Here is a 12,751-nt window from a genome sequence, read left to right as displayed (position 1 = left end):
TGGCCCATCCTGCCTGGCCTGACTTGGGTGGCATGACTGATAAAGCAATCTGTAGCTGAAATTAACTGAAGATGATGCAGCCAGCCAAGGAGAAGCCTGGGATTTCATTATTAATTACTGCAGTTCTGCCTAATGGCTCCCTTAGCAGGGAGGGTGAGTGCATTCTGGGTGAGCTGTGCTGCCCTTGGGTGTCGCTGGCCTGACGCAAAACTCAGCAAAATTAACTTTGCAGTCTATCTTAGGAGCTCTTTTAAGTGGACTATGGCTTGACTTTGAAGATAGAATCTTGAAGTAAAAGCAATCTCTTTTCTTTCTTTTACAAGATGTGTACCAAGTATTCTTAGAAATGTGGAAGAATCTCTCCGCTTCTCATCTTAAAATTACCCTAAATAACAGTGCTTTGTTCTCCTGTCAGAAAGATTCTCCTGCTTTGTTATCATGCCCAATTCCCTGAATGAAAAGTGAATCTCCCAAGTTAAATTCAGGACTCCTGAGTCTCCTGCTCAGAGAAGAGAAGCAGTAAAAACTCTCCAGATTTTACTGCGATGGCACCAAAGCTGCATCACCCCCTCTGCAAACACAGTAACAGAGGAAACCATCCAACCTCTGCCCACAAACCCAGCAGAGAAGGCTGCACACGGAACACAGCACTCAGGACCCAAGCTGAGGAAAGCAAAACTTTCACAGACACAACTTCACAATTACTCCAGGTAGGTGCAGTAAAAATCCCAAACTGTTGGGTGCTTGGAGCACATCCTGGTGCACACCCAGGAGATCCAGCCTGCCACTGCCTGCACTGAGAGGAGAGCAGAGCTACCATTTGTGGCAATCAGGTCTGTACTTCCTGCACAGGAACATCCTGCATTTGCAGCAATATTTCCAGCAGCCTCACTCTGCTCCCGCTAAAATCAATGTTGGGTTTGCTGCTGCTCTCTGTGATTGCCGTGTCCAGCTGCACTATTAATTTTGCATTGATTTCCTCCTGCCAGAAACATGCTATAATAAAAGAACCAATCAACCAGACTGCCAATGGCTGCCTACCTAAGAATAAGCAGGATATGTTCAAAGAAAGCTTTACTCTAACTTATGTTCGTTCCTAAAGGCTAAATCAGCTGGCTCACAACAAAGGAACAGCATTGTTTAACTTATCAATGTCCCACTGTTCATCTAGAACATCTGCAATGGTTTTGCCTGCAGCACTACCCCATTCATTACAGGCCTTGATAGATTGCTCAATGGGCTTTTTTTTTGGTACAAAATGTACAAGAGCATTTTACAAAGTGGACTTTGCCCTGATACGAAAAAATATAATAAAATAATGAAGAAGTAATTTCAGATCCGCCATTTTCCAAACTGCCAATGGGACCTTTGGCAAAGGGAGACAAAATGGGACCAGCTCAATGTGGCACAGAGCAAGCAGAGGGGTCCCGTGGGTGAGTGGCCAAAGTGCTTTGCCATCGACCAACAATGCACCTAATGAGAGACCTCAATCCAGCCTGAAAGCACAGCAAATGTCCACAGCCACCAAGGGGGCCACGCCAAGCAACAGGAGCATTGGGACCTCTAACCTCGCCCCCTCCCTCCAACAGAGCAGCCCTGAGAGGGGCACAGCACTTACCATCGTCCAGGTAGGCCTGGTCCAGGTTCTGCTCCTGCTTGATGGTGACTCCTGCTGGCAGCACGTCCTTGTGCTCAGTGCCTGGGGGCCCGTTCTTGGCTGCCCTGGCGCCCGGGGCCGCCTGCTGCTGGATCACCGTGGGGTACGAGCTGGGGCTCAGCCTCTGCGCCTGGCTGCCCTGGGGCTGGCTGGACCTCGACACGCTGCCCGTGAAATTCTCACAGCACATGATGTGCTGGAACTCCTGGTGGCTGCCACACCTCAGCTGCTGGTTGGTTGGAGAGTAGTGGATGACAGGAGAGGGCTGCTGGTGGCCCGGGGAGAGCTGCAGCACAGCCGAGCTCTGGGCGGGGGAGCCGGCGTGCACCAGCACGGACCTGTGCCCGTCCCCAAGGGCAGCTGGCGTGGCCATCAGGCCGGGCTGCTGGTAGCCCAGCTGGCTGGGGCTCAGGCTCTTGCTCCTCTGGTAAATGACAGCCGGGTTCTGCTGCTGGTACCGCGAGTCGGGAGAGGAGAGGCCTGAGCGCAGCTGCTGGCAAGGAGCCATGGTGGCCACGAGGCATGAGGGGGACTCGGTGGCCAGTGTGTGCTGTGAATAGTAAGGCTGTGTTACTGTCCCCAGAGCACTGTGCACTGGACTGCAGATTAGGGCTGGATCATAGTCATCAATGGGCTCTGTTTTGATTGATGGTACTAGAATAAAGCATGCAAAGGACGTTATTCGTAACGAGCTGAGGAGAAACAGAGAGGTTTTCCTTGAAGCAATAAGAGATTTAAGCCTTTTACAAGATTTGTGTGTCTAAATTCATATGTCACAAGCACTGAGTTTAATAAATTACCCACATGCAACCACAGCAAAGATTCTTCAAAGCACTCTGTGCTAAGAGGTTCTTAAAAAATCCTAAATGCACTAACGAACCACAAATTGCTAAAGCTGAAAAATTCAACACTTCAGCTCCTGTTTTAATTCATTTAATTCTTCAAAATAAGAAGTCATAGATAGGTCATTCTTCATTTAATTCTTCAAAATAAGAAGTCATAGATAGGTGTTTCATGCATTACTTCCATCTCAAAGGAGACTGAATCAATGGAAGTCCCAGGACATAAACAACTGCTCATCTTTCTGTCAAACATCTAACCAGTGACCAAAGGCAGAGCTGAATATTCTAGAGCTTTTGTCTCTGCTGCACAAAGTTTCCTCAGTGCTGAGAGCTGAAGACCTGTCTGACACCATCATTCAAAAGACCATGATTTAGTGAGAGCTGTGTGAATCCTGGTGGGGTAAATGATGGTCCTCTACGTTTCCAATGATTTTTTTGGTCAAATCTTCCCCAAAACTCACTACAGAAACACCACACCACCACCATACAGCGGTCATGCAAAATTCCTGTCTGAAGTAAAGCTTCTGGTCTATTTTAGGTTTTATATTGAGATAGAAGTGTACTTCTCAATACTGTTCCAGAGCAGAACAATTTAGCAACTGTACAAACCCTTCCCATTGGTGATATCCTATAGAGTTCATAAATTCAGGGAGAGGACCAGAGATTTTCAAGCTGGAGGAGACCAAAATAAGAGTCTGAATGAAAGTTTGCCTTTCCTTAGAGACAAGTCAAATTAAGACATCATTTGAAGCTTGCATAAAATCTGGTGCTGTTATTTTCTGCTTTCTGCTTTCCACAAACACAATACTCTGGTTTTCTCACAATATTTTCCCCCCAGCCAAAGCTGAGAAATTCTGGGAATCTCATCAGTAATGCTGTTGCATTTATTGTGACATGGCTCACCAATCCCCCAGAGGAAGGACATCTCAAAAGCATTCATATTTTTCTCAGCTAGCCTCACTCTGAGGAATATATACTGCTTGCCTTCCTCCATCCCCAGCCCTTTCCCAGATCCGATGTTTTCTTATTGCTGGACACGTCAGAAAAGACAACACTCATGGTTTTCAGAGGGTCACACCATGTCCCAGACTGAGCCTGTTCCCACTGAGGCTCTTGGCAAACTTCCACCAAGTGAATGGGGCAGCATCAGCCCATTGCCAGAATAGCAGACCACTGACACCCCAAACTGATGGAAATTCCTGATCATAAATCACAGGCATCTTTTAAACCAAGCAGTTGTTGAGGGCTGAATTAGATTAGCAACATTTCGATCCTCAAAGAACGGCAAGAAAACAACAGAGCAGAAAATCAAATCCTGCTCATGAGCTCAGGTAACAAGTGCTCTGTCCCTGAGAATTACCTGGGTGGTAGGTGAAATGCTGGGGTTGGCTTCTTTTCCTTTTGCCATTGATGACATAGAAATTCACCTTCACGGCTGTGCGGATGTGCTTGTTCCTGTACTCAGGAATTTCCACAAAAAGCATGCTCTGAAAGAAACAACACAGGGGACAGCAAGGGATCAGCACCTGAGGCTGCCCAGGGGCTGGAGTGCAGCTCCCCTTGCTACACCTCCAGCCACGACAAGGGGAATCTCCCTGTTCATCCCTATAAAGAAGAGAAAAAAGGGGCAGATGGTGGAAGACCAGAAGATTTTTGGCTCTGACAAGTTGGTTTCTATGGACTGTATCCCTCCTGTACTTCGAGAGAGAAGTCTCAGCTACAAAAAAAGCATGAAATGGTGGCAAATGCAGAAGCTCTGCTAATCCCACAGTGCCTGATAAAGGAGCATGAACTGCAGAATTCCCTCTTTTTGTCAGAATAACTCCGTTATTCTGTAGGCTTTTGATTTATCCACAGGCAGCCCCTGCTGCCTCCTGGGGCACCACGGCCCGTGGCAGAGTCACTGCTGGCTCCTGAGAGCTCTGCCTGCCCAAGCAAGGTCCCAGCAAGGGAACAGAGGGGCTCCTTCCCTGCAAAGAGCACTGGAAATGCTGCAGGACAAACCCTGGATGTGACACAGCAGCCAGGGCTGGCCCAGGGGCAGCATCCTGCAGGGCCTGGGCTGGTACTGTGGGTGAGCAGGGCAGAATCCAGCAGGGGCTCCCTTGGGGGGTCCTGCTGTAGGAATCAATCCTTCCTGCAGCACTTGCACTGCTGCATGTTTGGCACTTGTTCATCGCAGCATTGCTGCTCTTCCTGCTCCTGATCTGCTCCCCTTGAACACAAGCTGGAGAGGACACCCCATGTTTCATACTCACAGGCTGGCTCTTGTCTTTGTCCACTGTTGCCTCCATTTCCCAGATCTGCTGCCCATCTAGAAGAATATCACAACATTAACCTCACTGTGGGGTTTTCTTTTTTAATCAAAAAACTTATTAAAAAAAAAAGAGAGAGAGAGACAAATCAAGGGCATTAAGTCAACAAAGCTTTCAAAATGGACTTGATTTCCAGTCCTGACCGAAAGCACCAGCATTTCATTGAAACACATCACTGAACACTTCTCTCGCCAGGAAAGAGCTCACACACACATTAAAGTTCAATGTTTATGTAGAAATTAGCCAAACTGAGGAATGAAATATTTAGCACAGGTGCAACATCTGCTTTTTACCAGGCCTGAATCCAGCCAGCCTGACTGGTGGGGGGCACCAGAAGGTCACACAACCTGTGAATGGTCACACTGGGTCAGCAGCTCAGCAAACTCTGCTGCTTTGAGCCAAGACCTCTTGGATTCCCACAGAATGCCCCTGACAGCCCTAAAGCCGAGGTAAAGCACCAAATATTCACTGTAGTCCGTGCAAAAGCACCTCACTGCACATGGGACAGCCTCTGCCCTGAACCCCTGCAAGCTTGGCTGCCCTTAATTATTGCATCCATGCAGTATCCATGCATGTCTCCATCCTGAGTTACACCAAATTACATTTAGAGAGAAAATAAAATGTGATCCCCCTGTAAGGAGTAGCACCACAGTAACCCCTGTGCTGTAAGTGTATAGCAGTGACAGGACATTCATTTACAGACTGGGTGCTTCTTCTGGTTACAAATATTCCTTAAGTATAAAAACATTTTTGCAGTGCTCGCTTGCTTTATTTTATTTAGATTTTAATTTTTAAAAAATAAAGAAAGAAAGCACTGCAAAATTTGATTTTCATATTCCATGGAGCCTTTCAGCCAACCAATTTGGAGAAGAAAAATCCTGATGGGAGGGAAAAAAATTGCTTCATACCTTTCTGAAAGCTTGCTTTTGACGTGGCCAGGGGACACATATGCCAAGGACCTGATGGACTGGGAATGCTGCACCAGGAGCTGCTGTCTGCTTTAGGGGAGCAGCTCTGCCTGCTTTGGGGTTCCCCACACTGGGCAGGACAACGGGGAAAATCTCCTAAACCCAGTCCTTCTCACAGAGCTTTTTATTTTTCCCAGCTCTTGGAAGTTCTGCAAGAGCTGCTTTTGTCCTCTGTTATTTAAGCACTTCTGCTTCTGGCAAAAAGGGAAATGAAAGAGTATTTTTAAATGCATTTTGCATTTCTTGTGTTGCTGTGCTCTTTGTTCTGTGCTGGGCCCAGACAATGAGCTGACAGATGTGCCAGGCTCTGGGGCAGCCTCTTGCCAGCTGTGGCCTGGACACAGCCCCAGGGTCCCTTCTGGGACAGAACCTCACCTGTCCCGCACCTGGACAGCTCTGCTCACACCCACGGGGGACAGGCAGCTTGTCCTGGAGCTCCCAGCTCTCATCCCTCCCTTGGGATGGGCTCCTGGGGCTGCTGTGGGGCATGGGGCACCAGCCCTGCTGGGCTCCCTCACCCAACCCTCCCTGGGCAATGGGTACAGCCAGGGAACAGCTGGGAGTGTGGCCCCTTGAGGAGATCCCAGAGCTGGGAGTGTGGCCCCTTGAGGAGATCCCAGAGCTGGGAGTGTGGCCCCATCAGGAGATCCCAGAGCTGGGAGTGTGGCCCCTTGAGGAGATCCCAAAGAGTTGGGAATGTGGCCCCATCAGGAGATCCCAGAGCTGGGAGTGTGGCCCCATCAGGAGATCCCAGAGCTGGGAGTGTGGCGCCATCATGGCCCCATCAGGAGATCCCAGAGCTGGGAGTGTGGCTCCATCAGGAGATCCCAGAGCTGGGAGTGTGGCCCCATCAGGAGATCCCAGAGCTGGGAATGTGGCCCCATCAGGAGATCCCAGAGCTGGGAATGTGGCCCCTTGAGGAGATCCCAGACTTCCAGCTGCAAGGAGGGAACACTGAACAACTCTGAATTTTCTCTCTCTTTTTTGAAGTTCCCTCCTGTGAGTTGTCTTTTCTACCGTGGGGCTGAGTGGCGGCTGGGGCTGGCATGGCCTCAGCAGAGCTGTGTGTCACTGCCCACCCCAGGGACTGCTGCAAAGGCACGGGAAAGATTCCATTATTTAATGTCATTTAACATCAGCATCCACTTTGGCCACTGCTATATTCCATCTGTACCCCTGCTAATGCAGCCAACTCCTTGCTGCTGTTGAGACAGAAACAGGGAAGGGGGAGCCAAAATACTGAGGGGTTAATCCAGCAAATCCTTGTCTCATTATGAGGCAGCAAATGCTCAATGGGGAGATTCCTCTTCTAGGTGAGCTTTGAGAAAAGAAACCATCACAGTGTGTGAGGAACCTCCTCACAATCCTAAACATCCCAAAGGATAATTTTTTTAGAGTTCTCTGAGGAAAAGAGGAGGGAAAAGGAAACAAGAAAATACATCATAAAGGGAGAGCTCTGATAGAGACACACATGGGAGCTGTCTCAGCAATGCCACATGAAGATGTCCTGACAACAAGGACAGCCAAGCAGGAATATTTGACACTGGTTTTGCTCCAGGCAGAATGTTTTCATCTTTGTTTCTGTACTGCTAAATTCAAACAGTCTGTGCAGATACAACAGCACTAACTCCACAAAGAAGGTGGAAATCAAAAGGATTTGTTGGTCCAAAATGCATAAACTAAAGTAGAAACGGGCCTCCAAGTCATGTGCCCCATCCAAGGAGCCTGTGGAACACATGCAACCACAGCCACGGGGGATTTGATTTAGTAACTGAGCCACTGAAATTGCACTAAAAGCTAATGAAGCCAACCATAAAAATCAAGTGATGTTCAGGCTGAGTCCAAAGTCTGTGTGGGTCAAAAGTAAGAATGAGAAAAGGCAAACAAGAAATAAATGTATTTGGGTTATCATTCCAACAATGATAGATGCTTCTGTTTGGATATATTCCATACTTGTGGCAGCTGAACAGGTTTCTAACAAATCTGTCAGTAGCAGCAATCCCTGCTCCTTGAGCCCTGTTGGATTTAAGCACTCTGCAGCTCACTCCCTGACCTTTATATTCAATATGATGATGTGGCTCCATCTGTCTCACTGCTTCACTTCAGCTCGAGACAATCAATATTTGCTTTTCCTTTAACTGCTCTGGATGTGCACATTATGGGGAGCTTTTGGCAGGAGGATGAGGGAGGCTGTGAGGAAAATGAAAAATACAACTGCATTCACAAGTCTCTCTCTCTACTTTAACCTATTCTTTTTCCTGGTAATGAAAAGAAAGCTTTTGGTTATGCACACCCTGGGAGCAAATGGAGAGCAGGAGGAATAAACTGAGAAGTCTCAGGATCATTTCAGGAAATGCTGAATAGAGAAAGCTGCACCAAACTGTCAATACATTTATCACCTTTACAATGTGCATAAATGCAAATTTTTTAGGAGGAAATTAAAGTGGGGGCTTGGAGAAAGTCCTCAACAAAAGCAGGATTCTGACTGTGAGGATGTAGTAAAAATCCCAAGGCTGATGTGACAGTGGAGCACAGCCCCAGAGCAAAACCTGTCACACCAAAGGCCCTTCCCTGGAACCCAGGTGGTGATGGGCACCAGAAATGTTTAACTCTGAGCAGGAGGCTGTGCTCAACCCCCCAGAGATCCCTTCTGGCCTGAATTATGCCACACATGCCACAAACAGGACAAACAGCTCCTGCTTGGAAACACAGGAGACTAAACCCCAGCTTGATTAATAATTTAATCCCAAGTCTACAAGTGCAGATAGCTGCTTATTGCATAGAATTAAATCTGCCTCAGCCATGGACAGGACAGAACGCTGTAAGGATCACTGAGGAGTCCAGGGCCAGGTCTGCGTGTGTGGTGCCTTTCAAGCTGTGCCTCCACCACAGGGAATCCAACCCCTGCCTCTGGAAAGGGCAGCAGTTGCACTCAGGATGATAAAATATTCCTGGATTTGGACCCTGAGCTCTTACCAGCCATGGCTGCCTCATGCAGTATTTTTACTGTTGTGGTTCCCTGCTCATTTAATGGTTTGTCTTAGTTGGCAAGTCTTTAACACCACAGGTCAGTGAAATGTTCAGGAAATAGAGATTTTTGTGCTGCTTCAGGGCTATGAGACTTAGCATTAAACCCCGATGAGAGATCTGATTGTGTCAGCACTCTTTGGGGGAATGAATGAGTTGTTGGAAGAAAGTAATTCTACCCTTCCTAACCCAAACTGCCATCATACCAAAAGTCCTGCTTCAAACTGGGGGAAATCAAAACGTCAGGCCGCATTAGGAACATTTTGGGTGATTCTCTGCAGCCCCTTATAGGACCCTTTTTAATTAGCCAATTAAAGGTTTTCTGAACCAGTTACAGCCTTTACACATTATTCAGGATCCCTTACTCATGACTTTGGGGTCAGTAACTAGCAGGGAAACAAACTCACTGCTTTATTTGAACAAGCATGACTGATGGACTGAGAGGCTCAGGAAATGTTCTTTGCAGCTCTCTGCAGCTGAAGACTAAATATACTATTGTGCTGATTCTGGATGGGATTCCACGCCTGCATGTGATTTTAGGCCTGCAAATGTACACTGCTTTTCAGTCAAGCATTACACAAATTACTTAATGAACAACCTGTTACTGGTTCCCCAGAGAAAGCCAGCCTGGTGACCAGAGGGGCAGGGCTCTGACTGCACAGTTCTGCACATTTCTGCACAGTTCTGCACAGTTCTGCACAGTTCTGCACAGTTCTGCACATTTCTGCACAGTTCTGCTCTGCACTGCTCCCCCTGGGCCTGCAGGAACTGTCCCCATGCACTCTGATTCTTGGAAGGACTTCCAGAAAAGCACAATTATCTCTGTCAGCTTTTATCAGTAGATGACAGACATCTCTGGAAAACAAAGAAGGGTTTTTAGAGCCACCCCAAGAACAACGGGAGGGCAGAGAATGGTTTCCAGTTGGACAAAACCACTCTGGGCAGCAGAAACCTTATGAGGAGCCCTCACTCAGAATCTCTGGCGCTCCGGACAAATTCCAGACAAATTCAGGGACAAATTCTCATTTTAGCTGGGAAGTTACTCTGCTCCAGGTCAGCACAAAGCTGCTCAGCATCTGGTCCTGAGCAATTGTCTCCTAAGCTCTTACTTCAAAACCATTTTCAAACTTTACAGCAAACACCGCGTGAGTGTATTTAAAACTCATGAAAAGCAAGAATCATTAAATTTATTCCTGAGCTTCATTTTCATGGATTTCTTTTTCTTCCTGAAGCAAGACTGCCCACTGCAGTTAATGGAGCTCTGTTTGTTAAGAGCAGAGGCCAGTGCCTTCACTGCACTGAGGACAGAAGTTTGAGTCACCAAGGCTGGAGATACAAGGCAAGGTCTGGGAGGTAAAAGGGCAATGGATTAGTCATCCACAGCCAGCCCAGCCCCAAATCTGACATTTTGCACAGTGAGAACAAGTCTAGAGGCAAAATCTCCCCATCTATTGTTGAGGAATTCAATTCCTATTAAAATAAAACATAAATACAGTAGTTAGACAGTGAAGCAGGAGGAACAGTATTTCATTCCAGAGCTCTTCCAAATGATTCCTTATGCCAATTCATCAGAATAGATCTGTTGTTTTTTTAAGATTATAAGTGTGTTTGTGTGTGTGTGTGTATATAAATTATTAGACAAAAGCTTCTCTCAAAATAAAACCACTGGGAACCTCCATGTAATAAAATGAGTCACACCAGGATGCGATGACTAAGTGGGAGAACAGGGAATTCCACTCCCCATGCCAGCTTTCTTCATGATCAATTTTCTGTCAACAGGTGATGGGAGCTTGTCTCTCTGCCTTTTGTTTATGCCAAGAATTATGATTATTTTTTAATATTCTCCCTAAACAATTAAGCTGAATAATCAGGACCAGGCACACTTCCATCAGGCGCCCCCATAGTAAACAGTGAGCCAGGGAATCCAGGCCAGCAGTGGCTGCCTGTGTTAATAAGGATTTACCAGCTGTAAAATTCCAAAATCTTGTGTCATACGGGGAAACCTTCCAAAACACTGGATTCCACCCTGTCTCGCTGAGTCTCCAACAGCTATGGCAACTCCGTTTCTGCAGCCACACTCTTCTGCATTTTTCTCTGGCTGAGCCCTGGATTTTTTCCTGTTTTGCAGTGTTTTTTTGGAATCCCTGTTTTTTTGGAATGCCCTGTAGGATTACAAGAACACCTGGGGAGGCAGCACATTCCAGCCAGGGGGAAACTTTGGGGGAAAAGGTTTGCTGGCTTTCAGCAGCCACAGCAGCAAGGAGAGGCACAAGGTGCCCCATTATCCTGAAACTTTCTAATTTGCACAGCAGAACCAGGCAAACCTACCCTCCTGATTAATACTCATCAAACCCTCACATTCAATATTTAAAGTTGTTTATTTGTTCAAGTAGCAAACATCTCTTTTGAATGAACCTGGGAAAACACTGGAAGTTTTTTAAAAAGCTTTCTGTCTATTTTATCTTGAATTTGCCTGAGAAAACTGCATCATTAATGGTGCACTATTAAGTTCACAGAGTTAACTGCTGAAAATCGTTTGTTATTTTCTGCACTCCCCAGGAGTTTTTGGATCATTCATGAAACTGTCAGACTACAAAGAGGGATTCAGCTCCCTGTTTGGAGCACAGTGAGGAACTGACCTAGCAAAAAGGGGAACACTGCTGTAGGCAGAGTTGGAATTTCCTTTCACGTCTCCCACAGAGAACACGATCCTACCATCAAACCCAACCAGCAGCAACCTTCCCTTCACATTAAACCTGCCCTGATGCCATCCCACCACCGGGTCCTGCAGTGCACTGTCCTGCAGAACTCCTGGGATCCCCTGGCACACATTCCATGGCTGGTTTCCAGCACGTGGGGTGCAGCATTTTGGGCACTGTGCACACAAAACCTCAACCCAGCACCCCCACACTCACATCCCAGCCTGAGCCTGCCCTGGCTGAGCTCTCCTGCAGCCAGGACACATCCAGGTGTGTCCAAGCACCACTGCTGGGCTCCAGAGCTGGGCAGATTTGTTTTGTCACATTTATTTTGTTATTTTGTGGATGTCCACACCTGGGGGCCCTGGCAGCTGCCCCAGTTCAAAGGGCACAGGCAGCACCTCCTCTCCTTACACTGCCTGGCCCAAGCTGGAGATTTATGGTGGAACCACTCCAGGGATGGACGTTGTGTTTGGGCTGTTCCTCCACCACCCACATTGTCCTAGAGATGATTCACGATGTCCATGTGGCCACCAGAAGAGTTTGGCAGGGGAAATCACAGCCCATTTGCACTTTTCTCCCCGAGAAACACGAACCTCCTCTATCACTGACAGCTGAGCTGCAGTAACCAGTACACAACTGGGAGTAAACACAATGCAACCAGCATCTGACGTGCAAATTATTACATGACAATTAAAATAAATAAAAGGGGGAATTCCAGATCTCATCTTTTTTTAACTGCACTGTAAGATCTGGGCCCCAACCAAACACTAACACCCTCGACCTTCACCCCATTCCAAGTCCTTGATAGCTCCAAGACTGCTTTTCAAGCTTTCTCTTCCAGATCAAAATTACAAGAATACAGTCCAATCTGGTTGCTTCCCTGACCTACTTTAACTTAGCTGGGCTCAGTTACGTGTCTCCAAGTTCAGATCTTCAAACTCCATCAGCCAAACTCTGCTTTTGTGTGCTGGGCTTAGGGAATTCATGAGCTCCCCTGGCTCACAGCAGCTACATTTTATGATCTTGCATCAGCCAGAGAGAACTGTAATAAGAACCCAGAACTCTAAGGCCTGCATGCAGATAAACTTTAGCATTCAGAAAATTAATGCTATTTATGCATCAGCATTTCAAACACAAGCACTTATCCCTCGGAGCACTGAGCTCCAGCCCCGTCACTGTTTCCTGCTGCCATTTCCTGTCGTGAGGCTGAGCCTGAGCCTGTCCCAGCCCTGTCCCCAGC

At 47.3% G+C, this 12,751-nt stretch overlaps 1 protein-coding gene across 2 annotated transcripts in view; it reads right to left on the bottom strand.

Moving 5' to 3' along the window:
• The window catches only part of NFATC2 (nuclear factor of activated T cells 2), a 77,256-nt gene that overhangs the window by 23,474 nt on the left and 41,031 nt on the right, over positions 1 to 12,751 (bottom strand). For both annotated transcript variants that reach the window (XM_031059108.1, XM_014308071.2), the window contains exons 7-9: positions 4,758 to 4,813; positions 3,860 to 3,986; positions 1,619 to 2,311 (exon numbers count right to left, since the gene is read on the bottom strand). In XM_031059108.1, the coding sequence (XP_030914968.1) occupies positions 1,619 to 2,311; positions 3,860 to 3,986; positions 4,758 to 4,813 (876 nt within the window). The remainder of the gene's footprint in view (positions 1 to 1,618; positions 2,312 to 3,859; positions 3,987 to 4,757; positions 4,814 to 12,751) is intronic.

Source organism: Geospiza fortis, unplaced genomic scaffold, assembly GCF_000277835.1.
Source record: "Geospiza fortis unplaced genomic scaffold, GeoFor_1.0 scaffold361, whole genome shotgun sequence".
NCBI classification, from domain to species: Eukaryota; Metazoa; Chordata; class Aves; order Passeriformes; family Thraupidae; genus Geospiza; species Geospiza fortis.
Note: the sequence above shows the minus strand (reverse complement) of the source record. Positions and strands in the feature narration are given on the sequence as shown.